General features: G+C 40.7%; 1 protein-coding gene across 9 annotated transcripts in view; it reads right to left on the reverse strand.

The window, feature by feature from the left end:
- The window catches only part of LOC126869938 (max dimerization protein 1-like), a 231,172-nt gene that overhangs the window by 100,988 nt on the left and 103,056 nt on the right, over positions 1-27,128 (reverse strand). For all 9 annotated transcript variants that reach the window (XR_007691048.1, XM_050627172.1, XM_050627178.1 and 6 more), the window contains exon 5: positions 11,734-11,848. Coding sequence is in view for 8 of the 9 variants with exons in the window: in XM_050627172.1 (XP_050483129.1) it covers positions 11,734-11,848 (115 nt within the window). In the remaining variant the exon portion in view is untranslated. The remainder of the gene's footprint in view (positions 1-11,733; positions 11,849-27,128) is intronic.

Below are 27,128 nucleotides of genomic sequence, written 5' to 3' on the forward strand. Positions count from 1 at the left end.
TACCTCGGCAAGGTACTGCCGAAGGGAAGCCGGTAAGGTGATAGATTATCTCCCACCACTGATCCGGAATGGACACTGTCCACGAAAGTAGTTGGAATCGAAAGGGAACCACCAGAAACGTTCACGATAGTCGGGTAGTCGTCGGAAACGATTTTGGGTAAAGTGACCACTAGCAACCACCGAGTGACCACAGTGAACGCTGTCCACGGTGAGCAATCGAGCAAGGGTTGCTAGAGCAAAGTAGCTCCGAGCACCCTTCATTCGTGCGAATCGAGGACTATCCGGGAAAAATATTTATTTACCCATCTTGTAGTATCTGCTTGTTAGCGATTATATACTCGCAGTCGTTAGAGACGATTATTTTTTGCATATAAATTAGAGTGGCTACGAGAAGCACATGGACATAGCCTTCTTTTTCAACGAAGATTTTTACCAACGTTCTGTACATTTCATTTTCGTGGTATCAAACTTTGGTAGCAATACGACGTTAATTCTTTCGCTGTTGAATATTTATTCTGCCGACAAGGTGCTCGAAAATGGATGAATTTTCCAACTGATTGATTATACCGCGTGGATCTATGCTACGTGGGATCCGTAAATTTACGACTTTAGCATGAGGGATACGCATCTCACAGAATGTATTATGATGGTTAGAGCAGTGAAAGGGTTCATACCTACTTGGATTTAATTAATCGGTATATAGACACTACGATAGATGCGAGGGTGGGGCGAATACTTGTAGCCACCGTGCACTTAATACGTTCTTTATTTCCCGACACGTTCAGTTTTATTTTTCAAAGTGATCTTCGTCAAAATGATCGCTGAAGCGTAACCTTTAAAACGACATATATTTGAGAGCGTTAAAAAATGCCTACGCTGCACACAAGTGGAGAAAATGGAACGAACGTACATACGTATTATAGCGGTACGATTCTTTTGAGATTCGAGAGAAATCGATGAAGAATTGAGAACCGACGAGAGAGGAGAGTGCATTATCTGCTATTTACTAGGACGGTACGTATGAAATGTGGAACCTGAAAATGACTTCTCCGAGGTTCGACTACAAGAGGGCAATACCGTTCGTTAAAGTTTGTCGCCGGTATATCCTCGCTAACAGGTAAAAATGAGTCTGGCCATTTTTAAGAATTCGATACTTTCAATATCAACATCCCCACGAAATTAAACCTCCACGTAGATTTCCATTTCGCTCGTCCACCTACTGTTCGTCGAAACTCGCCCTTCCCTTTTTCCTAAGAAAATCCGCAACAACCCGGCGAAACAAAAGAAACAAAGGCCGGAAGAAATCGAAAGAGAAGCGAAAGAAGAAGGTAGCATGTAAATAAGCGCGAGGCAAGAGGAAAACGGCGCTGCATAGAGCGTGCGCGATCGAAGAGACGAACTGAGAGAGAGAGAGAGAGAGAGAGAGAGAGAGAGAGAGAGGGAAAAAGTGGGAGAAAAAGGGAGAGAAAGGAATTGAAGGAGTCGTCTGCGATTTATGACACCCTTCCAGAACACTACACGTTGCTCGGCTCCCCTGTAATCACTTCTTCTCTGTTCGAAAGAGAAGAGAGGAACGCCTGGGAACAAGAGAGCCCCAGGAAAAAGCTAAGACGCGAGTCGACAGGGTGCAGAAGATACAAAGATAAGCAATTGGCGCGAGCCGTGGAATGGCAGGGAATAATGGCGAGGGTGGCGATTAGAAAGCGGGACAAAATTGTCTGCGACTTACCGAGGACCAACGGGACAAAGGAAACGTCCGGTCGGTCGCGTCGCTGATGAGAAAAAATGCTGGATAAGGGGGCGGAACAAAAGATACCGTTGGATACTGTGTTGCGACGTTGAAATTGTAGAGTTAATGCGTACGCTCGCAGGGGATAGTTTGGAAATTGGTGCGCGTCCGTTGCTCCGTTCTCTTTCATTTTGCTGCTGGTTTCTTGGGGATTAGGGTAACTTGTAAAGTTTCGAGAGCTCCAGTCTGATAAAGATTCGTTGGGTGACCGATTATGTCTCGAAAATTAACCGAGAGTTAATTACACCAGTTAAGAAAGTTTCTTAACCGTATTCCTATCCTTAACCGTATTCCTATCCTTAACCGTAAATCTTATGTATTTTTCTACATCTACAGTTTTTACACTATGCTTAGATTTAAATTTAACTTACAATATTTAAATTTAATTTCACAGTATATGATACGACGTATAGTAGAGGATGAGTTTGAGCTTTAACAGGAGTTTAGGGTGTAAAGTGTTTGATCGAATTATTCATTAAATATTTAAATCGTTCAATCAATCAATTCGTCAAACGTTTGATCGTTGTAATTGTTCGATCGAACGATTTAAATATTTACAAAACGATCTATAAAAATCAGTCGAAAGCGTCAGTTACCATTTTGATTACGCGGGTAATTTATCGTCGAGTGAATGAGCGTGGAAGAACGCGCGAGACGGTGGATAGAAAGCGGCGCGATTAGAGTTTCCCGGCACGAAACGGTGGAAGCCTCGCTTTTAAGCCGGCTTCCGCGCATTTTACGACAGTAGCCAGGGCTCGACCGCTTCGAAACCAACCTTATCTACGTTGTAAACTCATATCAAGCCGAAGGAAGAAGCACAGGACAGTACACACACGCGCGTATCGAACGATGTCTCTTATCTGCAATCCTGGTGACCTCACCCTTTCGATCCTTTTATAGCTGGCTTTTCTCAGGCCACAGAATGTCTTTCGGTAAGGATATTTCGAGCCAATTTTGAACTCTTTTTAATATGTAGATTATCGTGCGAAAGTGTTTAGATGCTCGTTCATTTTTCGCAGAATTTGGTTTCATTATGGAATTACATATAGATAGACAAAGGAAGATCTAAAAATTCTCTTATCAAGTTACTGTTGATACGATGTTTCTGACGTTACAATATGTACAGCCTGCATGCTAAATTGATTAAAACAAACAACCGATTTTATATACTTTGAATACTAGAAAGTTGATCCACTAACCTCGAAGATCAAGGAATTTCTTTTTCCCTTTAGAATTGTATCTCCTTCAACATGGGAGCAGTTGACTCGCTTTTCGATCCGAAAGAACCGTTCAAGAACTTCCAACTATCATACAAACGCGCTGAAATCTGCCACAAGCCACAGAACACGATTCAACGAACAAATCCTGAAGAGATGAAATACCAAATCGTTCCAAGACTAATTCCAAAATAGAAGAAATTAATCGCCTATTTCTTAATCCGAAAAAAGCCTCGAGAAGTGTCGAAAAAAGCCTCGAGAAGTGTCGGAAAAAGCCTCGAGAAGTTTCGAAAAATTATCCGAATACTTCAAAATGTCTCGCGACTCGCGGGAAGCTCGCGGACCCAAACAAAACAGATTCCGGGGGAAGGAACTTCCCAAAATCTCCGCGAATGCTTTTAGAAAATCAGGACTGGGAGATTAAAGTAATGCAGAGATAGCAGAGGCAGCAAATGTTGCGCGACGGCAAATCGAATCGACGTCGTGTCGAGCGAGAATCCGTAAAACGGGCCTGGAAAAGAAAGGGACACGTGGATTTTTCCTTTTCGGCCGCTTCCGCCACGAAGGAAAGTGAAATGGATCGCGTCGAGGCGTGCGTCTGCTCGATTTAAAGAAGTAATTTGCTTCGGTGAAATCAGCTCGCACCGACTCGTTGGACTTTCCTGCGACGAGCGAACATAAATTCTTCCTACGGCTCAACCGTATCCCCGAGCCGTTGCTATATATTTTCTCTCTTTCTCGTTTTCTCTCTGCCTCCTTCTTCGTTCGGGGGATATTTAATGTCCGGGAACGGACGCTGCCGCTTAGCGACAATTGTGTTTAATTGTCAGGAAAAAAGCATCTCTGCTTCTGCTCTCTTTTTCCTTCTGCTGGCCTCGCGTTTGTCGAGTCCCGGGCCTGTGTCAAAGGTTAGATAATTCGAATGGTCGAAGGGAATCGGTGGGAGAAGAGAGGAGACGAGGGAGACATCAGGACGTTCCTTAATTTTCCAACGACAAATTGGATCTTGTCGAAGTGTGAGTTCGCTCGAGGAACGTGTGTTTCGTCTGATTAGGTGGCTCGTTTTTTGGCTTCCTGCGAACAGATCGATGGATGCTTCGGGAGTTCGATTTTTCATTACCTGGACGAACGTGGCGACGTTTTGTAAAAGGAATTTTATGTTTGGAAAGAGGCGAAGGTTCTTGAGTATCTCGTTCGATAAGATCGAATAACCCTTCGCAGTGCGTAAGTATAAAACTGCAGATTTTCCTTCGATCGGATGTATTCTTTCAGATGAAACATTTGCTAAATCCAATTAAATTTTACGCCTGAATTTCTGCGAGTTTTCAATCCGTATTTTCACGATTTTCACAGAGATCGGCGTTCAGTGACTCGCGGCGCTGCCTTATTTAATTTAAAACCAGTAAAAGAGTGTTTTATAACTAGCTGCGCGTTCGCGATTTCATCCGCACAGTATTTTAATTTATGTTTATTACTCTCTGTTTAAACACCCTTCAGGAGTTAAATTTCGAAAAACGCGCAAACACCTGTTCGCTTATTTTTAATGAGAAATTCGTATACCGAATTTCACATTCTCCACTTTAGCGACTCGTGGCATATGTATCTTTTTTACTCTTCCAGGTTTTTTATTCCCAACAATTTCTTTTTTATCCTACGCCTACATATCAAAAAGAGTATACTGCGAAAATTTCACGTTTCTAAGTACGGTGGCTTGTGCTAGGAATTGATGAACAAATCAGTCACCTCTGCATCATATAACTTGTATTATATAACCTATACAAAACTTATAAATATATAGACTACTATGCAAATTTCTATGCAAATTTAGATTTTTGAGAATACGATTAAAAAAATAGAATTGCGGTAGAAAATTATTCTATCCGTCAAGTATTACAGAAAGCGCTATGATACGTTATATCTATCTCTATATTGCATACAGAGTTTTATGCAAATTTAGATTTTCGAGAATACGATGAAAAAAGTACAGCTTGGATAGAGGATTATTCTTTACCCTTCGAGTATTATAAAAAGCGCCGTGATATTTGCATACTCTGTATCTTTCCCCGTATCATGAACAATCTGTACAATTTTATACCTTCGAAATTCCTGTAAATGCACGAAAGCCCGCGATCTACCGATATGAATCCTTCGACTTTTGAATTCAGAAGAATTTTCTACACAATTGCATAATCTGACAGTTCCACTGCACAAAAAAAAAACTCCAGCGTCCATCAACAACGCTAATATATTCGCTGCAAATCGATGGAGATTTTTCGAATTAATGGGCTGCGGCTGAACGAAGCCGGGGCGCGCGTAACGCGTAGAAACGGAATATTCATTACTTGATGCATCCACGGTCGTTCGTTTCTGAGTTGTGCAGCTCGCTGCAATATGCATGTGCGTGTCCACGTTGGTCAGCCTGCAGTGTAGGCAGGGACAGAGAATGCACATGACGCACACGTGCGATAGCACAATCAGTTTTAAACAATGCCATGGCCGAGAGAAACATGCTTTCGATATGGGAACCGCGATAGGCCCTCGAACGATTCAGAGAGTTTATCTTTCAATTAGCAAGTCGAGGTGACGATCGAGTGACTCAAATATTAGAAACTTTGCGTTAGTGCCACGTATGTGGAACGTTTAGGCACGTGACACGGGTCTTCGTGTTATGGAAATGCATGTTGTTCTGCGTAATATGGTAGGAAACTACGCTAAATTGGACAAATTTTATCGAAATTATAGATTATCTGAAATAAGGAATAAAAATAACGCTTTCAGCCAATTAATCGTTTCGACCATGTTATTATCTTTACTTTAGAAAAAAGACACAGTAAAAGAAAGTAATTTATTTTTTTGAAAAAATTACCAACAATAAGTAAAAACTTCGATGTTCAATATTTCAATTGGATCAATCACTCAATATCAGGAAATAAAAGGAAAACGAGATTATCTGGAAAAATATGTAGCCTATGTCCAACCATCAGATATCCAACGCTAGATATCAAGGTAAGGCTGCTATCACAAATATTGCGGTTTTGTTTTCCTGTGTTTCAACAGTAACGCACCGTGTGTATTAGCAGAAACATCTTAACAACAACTTAAAGCATCAAACAACTTAAAAGGCAGATATTTGTAATAAAAGAAAGATGTGTAATTTCAGAGGTGAGATAATATCATTGACCTAATGTAATTATTTAATCTTGTTTAGGAGGCGAATCGATTTTAAACATCAGGTATTTAAACATTAACAGAATTAGCGAAGAAAGTTAGATAAAAAGGACAATAGCAGGCCAATGACTCCCATGGAAGTATCATGATGATTCTGGTTGGTGCGAAAGCGTTTCCTGCAATTATCTCAAGACACTAATACGGTGAAACGCGTATCCGTATGGTGGTTGAATAATGTAGATAAAATGCTGACACAGAGGCACTATGCGATAGTGCGTGCGTATTCTTCGATCGAATAACGCCAGTTTATATTCCACGTAGTGTTGCATCCTGCCTTGACGCAAGGTGGAACCTACGTATATGTCCCACTGGCCAATAAAGCCTGATACGACGTACGCTCGCGACGTGCCACGCGGAATACGAATCACAGCATGCAGCTGCCACGTTAAATTTCACTGTTTATTATGTCACCGAGCCATCGCGATACCCTGACGGATTGCCCTCCGGTTTTCCAATGATTTTGATGCGATTTCTAGCCGAATTTTATACATATGGTAAACCGAGGATAGGTTGAAAGAAAGATTCTATATTAATATCGTAATAATAAAATAAAAATTCCATGCGCATCGAATATCTTTTATATTGATCGATAACTTACTTTATTTTTCGTTTCACACTATCTTAGATGGTAATCCGAGGCTACCGAAGAATACCATAAAAGAGGTTCCAAACGTTTCGAAGTAACCTTTGCGATGCAAAGAGTAATGAAAAATTAGAAATAAAATATCAGATAATTTATAACGTTGTTTTTTGCGTACCAAAGGTCGCAGCAATCTACAAATTGTCTGAGACAATTTGTGTATTTGGAAACTAAGCGTTCGAGCCGCCTACGCGAAACAAAGAAGATAAGGAGAATCGGACAGTCAATGATCAGACGCGTCTTGATATTCCCTTTATTCGAAGCTGTTTCAAGCGACAATTGTTCAGAGAAGTATGAACGTTTAAAATATGTAATTTTGCAATATTTCAGATACTAATTTACAAACATTCTAACATAATATAAGAACCAATATTAGGCCGTGATAGTGAAATAAAAATGAAAAAACACCTCTTGGAGGGGAATGCTTTTTTTTTAAAGATTCACTTCCGATCTTATGAACGTGAAAAATATGTTAAACAAAATCTATTCGTTTAGCCTATAACCATGTATTGTTAATTTACTAAGAGAGTGACGCAACCAAGGAAGATAAATTTTTTAATAAATCATCGTGACATAGGAAATTGTTAACTATTCGATATTTGAGGTCACATCATCTAACGATTATTCGACTAATTATCTTTCGAATTATAATTGTTTCAAAGTATATGACTTCCTATCGTTCGTAGAGTTGAAACAGCGTTTCAAGAACGGCTGAGTCGTTGTCACCTCTATTACAGAGGCTCGTGATATTATTCGTGAAACGGAAGCCAACCATTGTCGTGTTCCTTAACGCAATCGCAGTCCCACTTTTCTTCTTCCGCGAGCTTCGGTGCGTTGCACCGGTGCATCGTACTCGATGCAGCTGTATCGTGCTGGTTACGCGTCACAAGGAATATTTATCATCTTATTATTCCATTTCGCTCAGTACTCTACAAACGTAAAACACAGAAACATACAACGTAAAAACGTAGAAACATGCAAACACACGCAGAGAGAGAGAGAGAGAGAGAAATAATACAACACTAATTATTTAAACAAAAAAACGGGAAACAAACAGAAAATAAATTCTCTTCACAGAGAATGGAAGAATTTCACAGGAAATAAAGAATAAAGAAACATTGAATCGAGACGCGAGAATGGAGAAGATCTTTTTTCGCGATGGAATATTGCCCTAAATAAAAGAGAGCGGAAGTGACACGGGAAGGAAGATAAGAGGAGAAAGATAAATAGTTGGAAGATGAAAGAGGGTGAAAGGTGAGGATACGGTGGATGCGATAGGGCGAGGTTTAATCTTTCTTAGCGAAGAAAATAATAAAGAAGAACAGGAAGACGGCGAGAGGGGGTCGGTTAGAGACAAAGACGGAGGGGGAAAAATATTCGCGGGAGAAGGATAGAATGGAAACAGGTGGTACGCTGTTCGCTGCAGGATTTTTCCAATTATTTAATGAAAAGTGCAGAGTTCGTACCGTTTTGAATATCATAGAACCTGGATCTTTATCTATTCGCTGTATTCCCATACAGATCTGAAGGCACGATCAGACATATTCAGTCTGAAGACAGTCTCGTCTAAAGTCTTGCTTTCGTTCATTCTACTTCACAATACAAATTTTTCCCAGAAACATATTTAACTCGATCTCGAATCTCTCAACTCTCGGTTTACTTAAACCTGCCAATAAGAAACGGTTCGTCATACAACTACAATTCACCAATTCTCCTTGCTATTATTTCTCCTTCGCATAATAGAGCTTCGCATTCGGATCAGTAGATTCAGTCGATACGAGTTCAACCAGTCGGACACTAACCGAACTGCCGTGTCCATGCACGTGGTGTTCTCTGCCTTCGCGCAATGCAACTTCACATCCAAATAAGTGCAAATTCACTCGGTACATTTAACCAAACCATAGTTTCGATAAATGGAATTGCAACGTAAACGCTAATAACGCATCGATCGAAGCAACCAGAAAATCCAACAGAAAACTAATGCGAACAGACGCAACGAGAACTTTCGCGGGTCGAGAGGAGCCAAAAGAGAAACCAAGACATTCCCCTTGAGGTTTACGAGGAAGGTTGGCTAAGGTGTCGCGGCGAGGAGAGAGTGGCGACGGACAATGGATGCGTAGTTAGTAAATTACAGGCTGGCCAGCACAATGGCGTGCAGCGTGGCGTGCGTGCGTGCATCGCCTATGACTATGCACGCGTGTTTGTCTATGTTCCCTGGTCTCCCGTCTGCCCGCGCAACCGCTGTCGCTCCGTTTCTCTCTGCAGGCCACGGTTTACACAGAGAACAGCGTGCAACGGCGCGTATCCACCGTTCGCCCATGCATACAGAGTCCGCGTGGGAGATTCTCGGTATACATCAATCCAAGCCGCTGCAGGTACCTGTACATTACGCGGCCGTGCATTAGATATCCGCGCCAAGATTTCACTCTGTCCTCCATTGCTATTGCACTCGCTTCTCTGTTCGCGTCGATCCACGTCCCCGGATCTCCTTCATCTAGAACGATCCACGGTAATGCGTACGACTTGTCCATTTTTTCTTTGTGCTTTTGCGCAAATATTCCACCCACGTGGAACCTTTGTTTCGAGTGGAATATTTGCGTTAACGTTGACCTGGCTTAATTAACTGGTTGAGTAATATCACAGAATTAACCTGCAGTACGATCCTCAAATATTTATTTTAATTATTTCGATCTTGATCTCGTTTCAATAAACGGGAAATGTGTGTAATGTTTTAACAATGTTCAATATGAAATTTGTAAATATAGGAATTATACGAATCAACTGGAATTTTTGCACATTTTCTTCGGATTTAAAATATTCTTTCAGGCAATGTGTCGAAAATGAGCGAAAGAATACGGTAGCATTGAACAAGTTCTTGAAACCTAGGGAATTTAGAAAATCGTTCAAAATATAGTAAAATATGTTCATTCGATATATTTCTTTAGTTCATCCTTGGTTTTACCTTATCTTCGGTTGATTTATAGCTATAATTTGTGTCGGTGATATGAGACACCTTGTATATTTTAAAATTAATATCAGTGGAACGCGTGTCCCTGATGTATCGAATAGACTCTTGAATTGCACCAAGCAGTTCCTATCAACTTTCTTACGCAAAGTACAGGAGATATCTTGCTTCAATAAAATATATCAATTATTAAAACCCCACTGTCTCCAGTCCCACGATCAACGATTGTAGCTTCCCATGCTATCGATTACGTCTCACGGCAGACCTATACACGTTCACCAACCAAAAGAGCCTTCCCTGCTAGTTGGTATAAACCTGACATATCACGAAACCCGGATCGCGTACACATTAAAATCCGACCTATCGAAAGCTGCAACAAACCTATAGGTACCTACATATATATATATATATATATATATATATATATATATATATATATATATATATATATATATATATATATATATATCGTTCAAACGGTGAAATTTACTAATTAGCGATCTAAGGCCAGTCGCTCGTTAACGCCGCGATTTATCGTCGAGCCAGCAACGAAGGAAAGAGACAAAACCAAGTCAGCTATCGACTAAATTGATATCAAACAAAGAAGAAGGAGAATCTGCGAGTCAAACTCCAAGAACGAAGAATAAAATCAAAGAAAAGGAGGAAAGAGGGAGGAAAAAGATGGATCGTGGAGCAAGATAAGAGTAGACGAAAAAACGAAGAGTGTCGAGGGCAGAGAACGAAGGAAAGGGAAGGGATTGAAGAGTGAAACTGGAAAGAGCAAAGAAATCAAACGTGAAAACTAAAGTGAAAGGAAGGAAGGAGAATCTAAGAGCAGAAAAAAGTCGAAGAAACGAACAAAAATTGAAGGGGCAAACTGCAAAAAGCGAAGAAACCAAAGACAAAGAGTAAAATCGTAGAAACGAGGAGTCGAAGAGACGAAAGAGAGGAAACGAAGAACAGGCTGGTTTCTAACGATGGAAAAAGACCGAACACCTAAGGGTAAGGCAAAAGGGGCGCATCTCGTTCGTATTTCGTAGAGACTAGACGACCGGTGTAATACTTTATTTGTCCGCCCCTGGACTTCTTTCATTCTATCTCTCTTCTTTATCGACCGTGCTCGACCGCGATTCTTTTCACACTCGGCCATCTTTTCCGCCATCTTTCTTGCTAATTACCCGACCCCCTTTCCACCCAGAAATCTCTCCTCCCTTCCCATCCCCCCCCATACCCACTTTCTTGTCTTCCCTCCTTTCTTTTTACTTGGCTTTTTTCTCTTTCTTTTCGACTGGTGTGTAGGCGAAGATGCATAGATACAGCGGAGAAGCAGCTTGATGTTTTCCGTAAGTGCTTCTTGCTCGTTGATTCTCGCGAACCGCGGCTTCTTCGCGGAACACCGCATGAAATATTCAAACCACCCGTACCCCGCCTCCCGCACAGTTTTATGGGCAATTTTGGTGTATTTGTTTGCACGAACTTGCTTCGCGGAGATTAGGTAGAGGCGGAAGATCGTCGGGAAGAATAATGCGTTTCATTGACGAGGATTTCGCGGTCGAGCGGAAGAGCGTCGTACGATGCGGAGAGATTCGAATGACTTTAGTGTTCAACTAGCGTGATCAACGATTATCGAGACATTTTGTGATTTGGAAGTTGAAGCAATTGAGCTTTTGGGGCGGAAACGACGCGAGAATGTGTTCTTTTAAGAAATCGATCTGATCTGCCGCGATTTGGGAGAATGTACAGGTTGTAAAATGTGTGCAATGATCGATTTAACAGCATAAATGGTAAAATGTTTGAAACTATTGATTTAAAAGTAGTAAATCGTAAAATGTGTAAATAAAATGAACCTTCGTTTTTGACGGTACGAATTACGATAATAAATTCGCAGTGTTACCTTGATAAAACGCTTGGCCTTGGTCAAGAGACCCAACGTGGTGTGTCTTGAGGTTTCAGGACCTAACGGAACCAACACCTTCAACTTTTCGAGGCAATTTCTGAGGTGTGCCCTCCTGTAACAAAAATCCAATTAAACATTTAATATACCGTGTACAACGATTTCTCTGATTTTGATTTATAAAAAATAAGATTCTTAAATTTTCACATCTCGTACAGGATTTACGTAAATTTCATTTCTGCGAAACTATTATAGGAAATATAATTTTAATACGATCCTAATATAACAATCTGTAATCTCGAGCCACGTTATACGTTTGATGGTCGAATTATAGCGAACACTTAATCTTAATTAGAGATCTTAATATCCAGACTTTATTAATTTGCTTATTATAGTAATTTTCTTTCGATCCTTAAAATTTCCCATACTTTAAACCATCCACAGAAGCAGCGAATATAGATGAAAAAAATGTAATTCTATTACACATGAATAATATATATTTTATAAGAAGATTATAGTCCATTAATAATCAATTAATACGTCCGTAGTAATTTTTCACTTTTATCGCACAGCACGAAGTGAAATTTGTTACAGCTCTCCAATAAATGTAACGAGTGTACGTCTTTATACTACTTATGGCTGATGGTATATACCCTAATCTCCTACCATTGTCCCTCTGAGTCTCGCTCCTATTTCATTCGGGTCGTATATACCTTGTAATGTGAAATACTGAATAACACAGAATTTGTTAGCATTTTCCAATAAATGTAACGATTGTACGTCCTTATTCTATCTTATGGCTAATAGAATATATTATAATTTTCTACCACTGTTCCTCTAATGATGTCCCCCTCGTATTTCATTCGCATTGTATGTGCCTTATAATATAAAATACCAAATAAAACAGAATTTTCTAGCGTTTTCTAATAAATGTAACAAATAAATGCCCTGATACTTACGTCTAGGGTACAAGTTTCTACGAAAGTTCATACTTCTATAAATACAATTCGAGAAAAAGATCTTTTAAATCTCATAAAGGACGCTCTGCTATTTCGTATACTTTTGCGTATTATGTGCTATGTGCATATCTCCACGTCTTCGAATTTCCCATAAATGCATAAAAATCCATAGCCTATTTATGGATTCACCATGACGGAGTACATTATAAATAACATTGAAGTCAGTTACACGAACTAATTAGCAATATTTATCTGCCACGTAAATAAATAGATGCAACTGCGCCACCAATTACACGGTACCGTTAAACCCACCCTCGCGGAATCAAGCAGCCAACCCATCTTACGTTATCTCTCGAAACTCCGACAGTAAAGCTATGGTAGTCTGACCAACGCGGAGCAATTTCACGCGGCCTCGATTCGTCTTGTCCGGAGGTTTTCGAATTACCCACGGGCCACGGGAAAACCGCGGGGTGGCATTCGTTTTTCGCGTCACGTAGACCGGCCAGCGACGAATGGAGCGGAATCCAGCCGGCAAACAGACGGCGAAATTGAACGGGGGAATCCCCATGGCGCGTCCCCACGGCACGCCGACCTCGTGCAGAGAGTCGCTCGCCGCGAAAGTGTCCGGAAGAAACCGATAAGATGCCGATTATCGCGGCCATCATGGCCCATTAGCCAAACGAATCGCGCGATAAACATACAGCCGGAATACCAAAGCGGGCAATTATTTCCATTCGGCCCGAGAATGGCTTGCACCGAGCCAGGTGGAAAAGGGCTGATCCTTTTCTCTTTTTTTTTTCCACTCTTGCAGAGATCTCGTACGGCGAAAAGATATCGGTCGACTGATTCGATTATCGGCGCAGTTTGAATTATTTCCCCGCAAGGGTTTAAGGTTGCAAGCGTTTTATATATCGACGAGCAAGTTTTGAGATTAAATCCTGCTGCGTCCTTTTGGGCATTTTCGACGCAACGCAGCGTTTTTCAACGCTTTTCGAAAAGCGTGCCACGTTTCAGGAAAATACGAAAGAATTGCCATCGACGCGCGCGATTTCTCTTCGCGATTTTACGTTGGAAGTATTCTTATTCGTTCGTAAGAACCAGAGCGAGATTGCGATATACAAATTCGAGAACCGTAGCAGGGTTAGGATGAATTTGCTTGAATTTGTAAGTAGAAATTTTGCATTTGCGAGTTTCTTATCTCGTATCTTAGTGCCGCTGTTCTCGCTTTGTATTCACGTTTTTATCTCTTCGAGTGTTTTCCCGTTTCGGAATTAATTGATTCATAAAAAACGTTGGAATACGCGAGAGGCAATAAAATTAAAATAACTATGAAATCCAAATCAACGTTAAAACACAAAGATACGCCATCGGCCAGAAGATACTGCCCTCAAGTTCCACGGAAAGGAACTACGAAGATGTATTGAACGGTCGGAGACGCGAAGATTTATTTCGAGCGTCCGACAATAATAAGTTGGAGGCGCGTCACGTGTGGCAAACACGCGCCATTACAGCCATTTAATTATAAGTTTATGCCCGGTTTATTGTTCCGCCGAGGAAAATGGAGACGCCGCCGACGTCGGGGTTCTCAGGACAGCGACGTTGTTCGCCATCGGGCGACGAAACGGGCCAGGCAAAGACGTCTGGAGACGCGCACAACCGCGTTTGCACGTACGTTTTACGAGAAACAATAAGCTGGCTCCGGCTTAATGACGTCATCAAACGGTATTATGTCTCGCGGGCCGCGGAGTGGACGGTTTCCGGGCTTGGATGGATGCATTCTGGACGCGAAACGCGTTATGCACGGCCATTTAGGAGAAGGGCTTCTGCGTTTAAGCGACGACGACGCGCCAACGAAAGCTAGTTTCGCCACCAGTTCCGGAACCTGGTTCAACGTTCTTGCGTTCTAGTAATGGCAGTACTGTGATTTACGTATAATTATTATGGTTGTAATATGATGCTCCTTTCGTTTTGTTTGAAATAAAGTTCGCTGTTTTTTTTTTTTTTTAATCTTTGACAATTAAAACTGTTGCGTTGGAGAGTACGAGATGGAGACTTGCAATTTAAATATAATCATTGTGAATGTAATTTCTTGTTTCGTTTTAAGTAGAGTTTTGCATTTTTTGGAATTTGAGATATTTACAGCGGACGTTGAAACGGAGTATTGTAATTTACGTGTAATTTACAAATTGGATTACGTTCTGGGACATTTATCATCTCGCTGAAAGGATATTTTCTAAAGCTGAAGTTCATCTTATATTAAGCCTTCTTTAAAAATATTAACCGTCACATCAAAGTTGTGAGAATGCAATTTTTATTCTCCTGATAAAGTCGCGAGACATGAAATCTTTCCTACTCTCATTAACTAACTTCCACAAAGTATGTTCCCTTGTGAACGTCCAACAGGAATTATCTTCTAGTTACATCTTATTTTGCAATTTGGTGAAACTTTACTTAAATTATCGAACGAAGACGAACTCGAAGCGAGCAAAAATTTTTCATTGAATAGCCGGCCGAACTCGTAATCATCGCCTTACTCGATTCTCCGATAGACCATAAATTCATTTCGTCGGAATTTTCCGCTCTCGCAAAACGGTCGAAATGCTTGATTAAATTTTTTTATTCCCAGACGAAGACACTGTCCGTCGAAGGTACTGCGAGTTTCGGACGCGTCAACCGGTTATCGATCCAGCCATAAGATATTCAATTTCCAGAGATGTGGCCATCGGATTTTCTCAGACGAACGTTGACCAAACCGCTTTTGCACCGATCAATAGTTTCCACGATGGACTTCCTGATTTTTCCTTAACTCCTTTTAAATAATTTAAATAATTAACGTGGATGATAAATAAATTTCTAAATATACCAACCAAAGTAACGATGCATAGAATAACGAAAAGTTTAAAATAAAAGATTAGGTAATTTAGTGCATCATTTTCGGTATGTCAAATATCGTAACGATGTACGTCGTAATACGATTTATCGAGAAAATAATCGTTTCGGTCAGCTTCGAAGCAAAGCAGCTAAGGGAAATCAGACAATCAATGGTCAGACACGCTTCAGTAGAAGTTATATTTCCTTTTTGAAATTGCATCGAAAAACAATTGCTTAGAGCAATGTGAACTTCTAAAATATTTAACTTTACAACGTTTTAGACATTAATTTGCAAGTATTTTAAAATGATATAAAAAATCAATCAAAGTAATGATCGTAACAATCTAATGAATATCGTATCAGCCTGATTCTAAACCAATCCTTTTTCTCGGAAATCTCATCGAAACGAAGACAAAGAAGTGCGATCAAAAACTCGCCAATAACAGCGCACAGTAATTACGATTAATTGCAATTAGTTTTACAGCTCGGCCAGCCACAGTCACCGGAGGCCACTAAATCACACGGTAACAACGGCCGAAATTAATTATGTACAAGCATCGAGTCGTATCGCGTAAACTCGCGACAAGCACTCGATTCCAGGCACTCGATTATCCGACACGACAGTGGTTCTTTCGTCCGTAAAAATCGAGTTAAAACCATTAAACTTTCCTTGAGGAAATGAGATAAAAGCTATCGTACATTGCCTATATGGTAACGATCCTACGATTCAACGACATTAGTCAAATATAAAAAAAATACCGTCGAGAAAAAGAAGACGTGGAAACTGTGCAACTGAGTGAATTCTTATTCATTTACTCGAGAAAGAAAATAAAACATTTAATTTTTTCACGTTCCGTAACAAAAAGATAAAAAAGACGTTGACCTTGTGATCCAGGCATACTTTCAGAAATTCTAAAGGCTTCAAGAGGAATTTAATTAAACTGAAAATTAATTTACTCTTACGTAAAACTAAACCAGGGATTCTTTTTATTCTACCATCTTTTCACTACAGAATAATTATCCGTGCCAAGCTTACCTAAATTAAGCATTAAAAAAAAAAAGATACTTAAATTCTTTCATACCAAGTATTTGAAAATAATGGGATTGTTTGCCCGAAGAAAAATCCTTTTCTGTAATGGAAAGTTGCGTAAATTACAACGAATGGAAAATTAGCGATCGCGTAAAAATAGTGACATACATAGAGAGAGGGGGGAGGAGAGAAAGAGAAAGAGAGAGAGAGAGAGAGAAGCAAACTCGGACGTGGATGTGCATCAGAGGCGAAAGTGTAAGCGGCTTAAAGGCGCAGCAGCCGGCTTGAAAACCGAACGCTCCGGCGCGGCGTCCCGTAATCCTCCTCTAACTAGGTCCACGCGCTGTTGCCATGAGAAGGAACGTGTAATCGGTTCGTTTGAATTATTAAAAGAGGCCGGCCGCCCTTATACGCGGCCCGTTCGCCAGAATTCACCCCCGTTCGCTGTTTTTCCACGCTTTTCCCAGCCTTTATTTTTACCTGTTCCTCTTCTCGAGAGCGTCACGCTCCAACAACTCGTGTACGCGCGCGAATACCCGCTCGATTACCTCTAAACTGTTCGCCACCGTATATTGAAAGTGATCGTTCGGTCTAATATCGTGGCCGTATCACGAAACTTCAGACAAGAAAGGAATCGATAGTTTTTAGTCGCTTGTACGTAATTCCAAATAAGCTGAAGAATGTTTAAGGTAGCTTCAGGATCAATCAAAGTTTTATGATCGATGGCATAAAGATGGTCTAAAAGTCATATAAGGATATGCAAAGTCGTTTGAGGATAATTGGAGAACCGTATGGTAGTACTCAAATTGGCGTTACAAGGTCTTGCAAACTCATATCCATGATTCTGACAAGAACGATGTAGTCAGCTGCATCGAACGCCAAGTTTTCTGAAGATTCTTCGAAAGTTACTTCAAGACTACCATAACTTATGAAACAATCCGATAGTTAACCAACTATCTACACGTATGCAACGTTTCATCAAGATACAAAACCGTCTTATTATTAGATTGTCTTGAATATTTCCTCACTATCATCTACACACACCGATATCCATAAACATTTAGACAGAAACGTTCTTCGATTTCGCAAATATTTAGCGTGCGTGCACATTAATCGCACGAATCAAAATTTATAACCAACAAGACCTCTCGTCTCTCGATATTTATACAAACTTAAAGTGATCCTAACGTAAAACTTACAATTAAGCAAAAGATCCTCCAAATAAGAATCCACAGATTCGAACAAAAGCAGCGATCTACCTTCATCGGACACGAGGAAAATACGAGAAGCACGATAATCCTTCTCTCTCTCTCTCTCTCTCTCTCTCTCTGTTCTATCTGGAACAGCCAGCAGCCACGTCAGAAATTCTCGTCGTTCCCATGCTATCAACCTCATCATTCTTTGACATCCTTTCTCGACGGAGCAGCTCGATGCAACATTTTTGCCGCGGGCCGAGAGTCCGGGAAGCACGGGTCGGCCCTCCAATCGATACGACCGTGTGACACCGGCATTATGAAATTCCTGTCCCGCCTGTTAGGCGTACCAGAGCCTGATGAATAAATACTTCGCGCGGAATTCTCGTGTCGAAGTCAGCGGGTGTGCTTCGTGAAGACCAAGTCGAGAGTACCTGGCTGTGTGTTCAAAGGGCTCAGGTTAGAGTCTAGGTCCTAGACGAAGGTAAGAGACGCGACGCGTGGTTATCATTAACGTTTTCACCGTCGATTATTAATTCGCGATGCTTGCCTCCGACTGGCGAACATCCAGAGAATAGCGAAGATCGTTCGAATGGTCTGATGGAATATTCGACGTCGAATCCACGTGGTTTCGCTTTGTGCTTCGTATCTTCAGGTTTTGCCTCTTTGAGAATTTATTAAATCGTTTAAGATTCCACGTATTCTCGTTGGAAGTTTCACATGCAAAGTATCATGAATTCAATCGTCCATTTATTTCACAGACTAATCTCTGTATTCCTATGTCGCGATTTAGAATTCTAGGTAAGAATTTCCGTCTCGGAACTTATCTCAAACATTATCTTCGATATATTCTAACGTCTAGTATTCGAGGATAGAAAGATTAACGAAGATGTTAATAAACGTTGATGAATTAACGTTTCCAGCTAGCAACATATGTCGCAAACGCTTCCGACTTGGAGAAATAAAATTGTAACACCAGACACCGACACTATCGAAAATCTAAAAAAAATAATATTCAACGATTCTACATAGAAAATGACAGATACGTCACAAATTTTATCGTAAGAAGATATTAACAAATATCCCATATTAATCCTTTCGTTTCTACGACTAATATAACACACGTATACGTATTTATTGTACTATGTACTGCTGTTGACCTCAAAGGCATTTCGAAAATAGACTCTATGCACTCTAGTCGACCATAAAATTGTTTAAATGAGATCGTTAAATATTCAATGAACTATACATGCGTTCAGTTACTACTTTACCGACACAGGCTACGCATATATGCATCTCTTTTTTTCATTTTTGTACATCGTTCAGATGCGAAGTACCAGCAATTTGCATATTTAGTCATACTTCGTAACAGCCGTTTAGGAAATATAGCTGTCGCGGAAAAACGAAAGGAAAAAGGAAAGAGGAAAAGAATTAATTTTGAGACGAACTGTATCGGGCAACATGCGAACGCCGTCGCCGCGGTTGCAGCGAGTGCATTGGCCGGCCATGAGTTAGATCGGTTTAACAGCCGCCTGTAAACAGCCTCGTAACTTCTCCGCCCCTTCTCTCCTATCTGCATCAACCCCTTCCCGACTATTCTATCGCACATTCATCTCCTCGTCCCTGTTGCATATTCCTTTCTCCATCTATTGCCTCCTTTCTATCACTGTGCTTCTGTTTTCCATTTCGTCTCTATTCGATCTGACGAAGAACGTTACCGGCAAGCAAAATAATTTAAAGACGAGGAAGTGGAACAGTTGTTAAGCGAAAACTCGGTTGCAACTCAATGAAAACTTGTTTTACAACTCGTATGACCCAGAAAACAAATTTCACTTTGGTATTTATAAAGTAGAATCGATTGAAAAACAAAGTCGTTGGATAATGAGAAAATTTATTTTAATAAAGGCAATTAATTTCCACGCTTCACAGTTTAGAACGTTGTTACATTCCAGGTGATACAGTCAGCAACGAAAGTAAGAGGACAGATAGTGGTGGAAGAATCTTTACACGACGATCTAATTATTTCGAATTATTCGTTAAATAATACATGAACTACGGGAACGTGTAATAAATAAAACTTCGATACTCATGTAACGTGTTAATTCGACGAAACTTCGTCGATTCCATGTTTCCTCTACCTGTCCGCTCACTTTTATCCCCGACTGTACACGTTTTCTTCCACGTTTTTCTTACAAATCAATTCCACTTCACCTACACATATCCACGTTGCACTCGCGAAGAAAGAAAATCCAAGAAAACGTATTCCCAATGAACAACCAATGTCGAACACTTTGCTCGCTACGTATCGCGCACAATACAATCCGTACAACGACGAAAGTCGATTAGAATTTCAACGATGGCACGCGCAATAGGAACGCGAAAACACGGGCATTTGTTCGGTTGTTATGTTCCGTACGCTCTCGAACGTAGATAATTCGATCGGATAAAAGAAATCGCCGGAGCAAGACAAACAAGCAATGTGTCGTATGGTCTGGTCTGGTCTGGCCGAGGCACTCTGGTTCGTTCACCCTTGTAAGTGACATTATCCGCCTGTGTTACCGTAACGCTTCAGCTTTTATGTACTAATTATCGGCTTCTACGTTTTCTCGTAGTCGGCTGGCATAAGTCGTTCGGCGGCATTCCAGGCCGCGCTACTTCCGTGGGAACGGTCTTTGTTCGTTAACTTCGACGTTTTCCCGGGGACTGTAAGTCTTCGTTCGACGAAACGACATTCATACATCGCGTCTCAAGATTCTCGGCGTTTAACAGTATCGCGATTGTACCGTTGATTGCAAGATACGAGAGCTAAGTGTATCGTCCATATCGCGTTTGTTTATTACATTTGTTGCGAGTGGTAAGGAAAATAAAACGAAATTAGTAATACAATTGTTTCGTGTCTTAGCTGTTTTATACTTCTTACCAAATCTTGCCAAATAATTACGCGCTATTACGTTCGTATACGATAATTAAAACGTTTAACTTTTACTTTGCTGATCGTAGTTACATTCCGCTACTGTACGAGAAATCGATTGGAAGCAGCAAAATTTAATATAATATAATATGTAGTATTCTATATCGAATATAATATATCATAATTACTCGAGTTTGTTAAAGAAGCAATTACTGCCTATGTAATAAGGAAGGCATTTAATTCTATCTAATGTGATACTGAAATTCCTCTCACTGTACAGGCTGTCTCCGAAATCATGGTACAAGCGATCGGGTAGTGATTCTACGTGCAAAAGTAAGTCGAGAAACGCGACAACATTTTCATATTTATGTTTTCGATGCCTCGTTCCGCAGACAAATGAAAAATGAAATTTCGAATTATGTTCTGTGTTCTGTATTTTGTATTATGTATAATGTATTATTAAATATGGCCCGTGTCACGAATCGTTTCCTGTTATCGTCGTTATCTTATATCTCCGCGGTATCAGTTGTTACTTTCCCTTATTTCGTATTTAATTTGAGTGATTCCACGAATAAAGATAAGATTAGTAGTATTTTTTTTTAATCATTTTATTAATCAGGGAGCAAACTAACAACTCGAGCCTGTTACCATTTCAAGAAATAAAGTCCCACACTTATAATAATTAAAACGTCTAATTGTCAAACGTCCTGCCCCAACTACAGTCCAACTCTCCAGCCACATAGAGCGTCAATTAAAAGCTCAAATTCATCTCGATTGAACAAAACATTCTCAGAAAACAATATATTCGTCCCGCTTTAAATTCTCAAATCAATTTACCCTATCGAATTTAGGATTTCGGTTGGTTCCCTGGTGACGATTGGTCCCACGAGTGTAACACGATATATTTCACTGGAATCTCTCCGATTTTCCTTTGACCTGCGCTGCGTTTCCCGCGTCGCGTAATCGAATCCATCAGCGAGCTTTCTGAGACAGTGTGCCGGTCACGCGAGTGCGTGTCGTAGCGTTATCGCGAGGAAGTTGGGCGCGTGCGAGCGTGCGCCCCGGCCAATAAATCGTCGCCTGATATTTTCGTGCCATTTTTCGCGATTTATAATTTCGATTTAACACGTCCCCGCGGTGAGATAAAGCATCACGCGAGTCTATGCCGGTGGTGTATTGCTTCTGGTATCGGGCTCGAGAAAAGGGAAAATTATTCTGTGCGATTACGCGGCGCAGGATGGCCGGGAAAACGGTTTAATAATTCATGAAGGCACGCGGTGATTTTTCATGGAATCTTGATCCCCGCGTTTCTTCCTTCTTCCCGCGTTTCCGCGACGCTCCTCAGTTTATTCCGATCGCTTCCTTGTTTCTTTCCTTAAAGAATCGAATTACCGCCGTATTTTTTACGCCTCGAGAAGCTTCTCCCTCGTTGAATTAATAGCAAGATGGTGTAAGACCTTGGTTAGATTTAATTGTTTAGTAAGAAACGATCTTGTTTGACAAGTAGAACAGAAAGATGAAACGAAACATTTCAAGCTATATCGACGATATTATTCGGTGTAATATTATTATATAATATTGTAATATTATTCGATAATATTCGATTAAACGAGACTGCACTGTACAATGTAATAAAAATGACTGTAACGAATGACATGGCTCGATACTGATAAACTGTTGCTTCCCTTACCACGCTAGTCCCATTGGGCCTGCAGATCAATAAGACTTCTAACAATTTCTTTATTGTAAAAAAAAGACATAATATATTTATTTTTCTGCAGCGTCGACTATCATAGCAACATCCATAAATGTGCCCCGCAAAACTTCGCTCTCGTTGATGCAATTTATATCGACCAGCAACATTTACCAACCCTTTATCATTTCTTCGCCTCATCTTTTCTATCATATCATTCGATACCATATCAATTCATCCTTCGTTCACACTCTGCCCACCTAATCTTCCCCCCAAAAACCAGCCACAACCGAGACTTTCTTATCCAAACATCGTGGAAACCTTCGTTCACCCCGAGCATCCCTTAGTTCCATTCATCCCTCTCGGAAGATGAAGATGGAATCCGCGTCAACGACGTTCACGAAGTGGAAGGGAAAATCGATTAATAAGCCGTAGAAGCGACTGGTCGTGATAATTATTGGCGATCAAAGGGCGGCAATCAATCGGGCTCGCTTAAAATCCCAGTCCAGCCTCGCCATCCCCTTCGAACAGCGGCCGCGCCACCCGAAATTAACATCCCCTGATTAATTGGACGTTTCGCAGAGTGGCTTGCCGGAGCTACGGCTTAGCAATTTATTACGACGGATACTCGAGTCGCTGAGGCCAACTTGTACGAACTTACGCCTCGCTTAAACTTGCCCATTCGTAAAGCGAGCTCGCAAAACGGGTTGTAAAGGGGGTTGCAGGCGAAAGGGGTGGGAAGAGGCGAAAGGACGTGGAAGAGAGGCGCGGCGCTTTCGCGCGGTTCCGGTCACGAATAGAGGTTCCTCCTCTTCGTGGCTCTGTACACGACCAGCTACACGAGTCGGCCGGAGAATTTCGTTTTATCTTAATTAAACGGCGTTCACTCGGTCAAGACGGCCGAGCCGCCACCGACATTGCCCGAGCTGACTTGCAATCTTTTGGCAAACGCTCGCCTCTACGTTTCGAAAGTGACGGAGCGTGCGACGAATTTGATTTTGGTAGTGGCGGGAAAAGTTTCGGAGAAAGATGTCGATTTAAAGCTAAGGAGTTACTAGAGTGCGGGATGTTGGGAATTTTTGGAAGATTTTTTGGTGTACGAAAAGTATTTCAGCTTAGAATTTTGTTATCTTAGAAGATTCTTTGATGAGAAAGTTAGCTTATGAACTTAAACTGATAATAGAGTTGGCAGGAAATTCAGTAAAGATACAAATAAAGAAACGAGCCGAAATTTTTGTACGAAGTTTCTTTAACTTGCAACAATAAAAGCTTAAACCATGCGAAATTAGCGGACGTCGTAGTTCGTTAAGAGAATCTAAGCTCCTAACACCTCGCCGCTTCGAAATCTCATTAACGAAGCTACATCACGCTAAATCTCATTACCCAGATACCAACTTCTCACACACATAATTTATTCATTCGTTTTTAATCGTATGTGTATATATATCCGTTTAAATGCGACAGAAGTCACGAGTGTAATTGCACAGCTAGAAATATTTAGGTTAAATATGACCGACCAATGAAACTTTCACAGTTCGAGTGAAACAAAATTCTTGTTTGTAAAAAGTTCCTAGCCGAGAATTAAGAGCCAAGAGTCGAGGATGAAGAATCACAGATCGAAGATCGACACCCAAGAATCGAGGATCGTGAATGAGTCTACGATCGAGGATGGTCGAGAATTAAAAATCGCCGACTAGGTACCAAGAGTCTACGATCGAGAATAGACGTTTAAGAGTCGAGAACCAAGCAAAATCAAGAATCGCTAATTGAAAAATCGAACGTTCAAGCTTGAAAATCAAAAGTCGTCGATGAAGAATCGTGTCAAGGATCAAGAACGAAGAAGATCACGATCGAGAAACGACGATTCACAGCCTACGACTGGAACCTTGAAACGCACAGTTCAAAGTCCGTAACGTAAGACGGAAAATCTCGAATCGAGTCTCCGGTAGCTTAGAGACCAGATTCTCGAAAATCTGGAATGCAGAGTGAGTAGCGATATCTGAGTGCAGACGTTGAGCGTTTAAGGGGTGTATTTAAACTCGCGACGGTGCACGGGTGAGCGCGCCGCGACGCCACGACGGAGCCGTGTGCAGCTGCCGCCTGCAGTAGAAGTGTACACGGGTTGCGTGGGTGTTCACCGACACGTGTACATACACACGGCCGGCGTAACGCTCTGGTTTCGCTTAATTAAACTGTGTCTAGCTGGTCCAAAGGGGCGACGTGTCGCGCGGTCGACAAAGGAGGCTGGCTGGCTCGGCCAGCGCGCAACGTATGTACCAGCACGTGCCTTCATTAGGATCTCCAGACCTCCACACATCCTGCGTAATCCAAAATAAAGGGCCAACCATCCACTTCCTTCTGCCGCTCTCCTGAAACCTCCTCCTTCCTCGAGTTTCTTCAAAAAATATCTAGCTTTCTTCGAGAACATCGTATCGATCGAATAGTGTGATTTTAACGAATCGAGGTTTTTCGACGACGACGATGTTGAAGAGTTCTATTCGAATGTTCCTCTAAGGAGAAGATACGTTTTTTTTTCTTTTGGAAATGAAAGAGATGGAACGATTTGTGTAGGGAATATTAATAATAATAATGAATAATGACATAAGCAATGTTAAGAAGAAAATTAATAAGAACAGGAATTTGTATCGACGGAAGGTGTAGTTTGAGGAATGGAGATTTTTGAGAAAGATATCGAAGTTTTCTTTGAGGTTATCGATTCTGTCGATCGAATTTTATTTGAGCGTATTTCTAGAGACTTGTATTTTTAGAATAATGCGATCTATGTACGTAATACTATAGAAACAGAAATTTGGTGTTAATTATGATCGTTTGATCATCATTATAATTTTGCTTTCAACACACGATGCTAATTTTTGCATTGTTTAATGTTTGGTTTATAAAAACGTGTCGCGTAAGTATAACTTGAAATATAAGTTCGAATTATTTTTTAACGAAGTATCCTGGTCTCTCGGTGTAACTTAATGTAATTCCATTCGGAAGTAAAAGAAGCGTTCGATTTTGTGAAAATAAATTCGACGACAGGAAAACTAAAAATCTTCATACTTTCTCTACGTTAGTTTGGAAGCTTTCAGATAATGCTTAATACCATTCTTTTTATTTTTCCTCTTTTTCTGCTCTTCAATTTTTAAAAAAATTATATTTGAAGTATTATCACGAAAATTTTTCTCGAAAATATTTTCCTCGTTACACGACGTTTACTATTTGTCGTTTCGCGTTGCCTATAAAAACGGACAAACTCTTTAAAAACGTCATTGCTCGATATTGTACGGTTATGAAGATGTCCTCGATGCTTATGGGTCGATTCATCTATAATCCACGCTTGAAAAATTTTCGTCGGAAACCCCGGCGCTATAAATTTGTCACTCTTGTTGCGCTGTTTTCCTCGTACATCATTCTTGTTTCGTTAGCTGGAATCTCGCGTGGTGTTTGCGGAATTCTGGAAAAATATCGCGGATACTTATCGCATCTTCCTCTACGAGGCTTATTTATGTATCTCAAGGGTGAAGCAATTTGTAAATTTAAAAGTGTCCAACTTTTGATATATTTTCTACGAGGCGAAATAACAATTTGCGAGATAAATTTCTCTAGAATTAAGTGGAAGAAACGTAGACCAGAACTATGGAGGTGGAAACCAAAGGAGAAGTCAACAAGTTTGTAATTCTTCATCGGGCGTCTTCCATTATTGGAACGTCTCTTTATTTATCTATGTATTTGTCGTTTCATCGATAAATTGCGATTTTTATATTCGATCTGGAACCTGATTAAAGCTCACTCTTTGTACTCCACCGAGGGAATAATTCGTCATCTATATTTTCCATAAATCTAATTCTCCAAAGAGTGAGTACTCTTAGTTAACTTGTTAATAGAATTTCTTACTAATTCTTCCATATTTTTCACACTTTTCTACGAAGAATCGAATTTAATTAATTTTTCAAAAAATGTAATTTGTTGCCGAGGAATTGTTAAAGAATGCGTTCCCTCGAAATAGACACGATCGTTTCCGAGACGACAGTATCTGGTTGTTGGTCTCGGTGGTCGCGTTAGAAACATAAAAATTTTATAGTTGCACGTGCACGTGTCCACCGGTTCGCACCTGCGTCGAGTTCTTTCGAGACACGAAAGGCTCTGGCCTGTTTCGGATTCCTCGTGAGTTCCCTTGCGATCGACCGTCCGCTTTTATTTTTCGCCTTTTGTCGACGATGATAAGATACGTGCAGCTGCTTTCCGTTCCGTGCCTTGGCAACGGAAGATACAAGCATTCTCTTCCTTTGACGTACATGCCATACTCTCGAAAATCATTTTTTTCCTTCGTCGTAGGCAACAGGTGATTGCATCGAAAATCTGAAAATGTTTCGCGCAAAGCACACGATATATTCGTAAGAAATTTTTAAAGTAAACGTTTCGATATTTCTACGATTGCTCCTCCTTGTTCAACGAGTGTCTTCCCAAATATCTTTCGCATTCCTTAGATTCGTACGAACGTGTTCGTGTTCTCTGTCCATCCTTTGACGTCAATGTTCGAACGATGTGTACTGAATAATAGTGGCTTATCGATCACTGTTACGAACGTATAGGCAAGAACTGAAGCGGACGATTGTTGTTTCATCGATGACAATCGGTAAAATTTTCTGTGTCCCGTATGGAACGAGATTTATTTATGAACTGTATTACGCTAAAAACCTTTTACATTCGTTAAACTTATTTCCGTACTACGTTA

The sequence above is a fragment of the Bombus huntii genome, chromosome 10 (assembly GCF_024542735.1).
Source record: "Bombus huntii isolate Logan2020A chromosome 10, iyBomHunt1.1, whole genome shotgun sequence".
NCBI lineage: Eukaryota > Metazoa > Arthropoda > Insecta > Hymenoptera > Apidae > Bombus > Bombus huntii.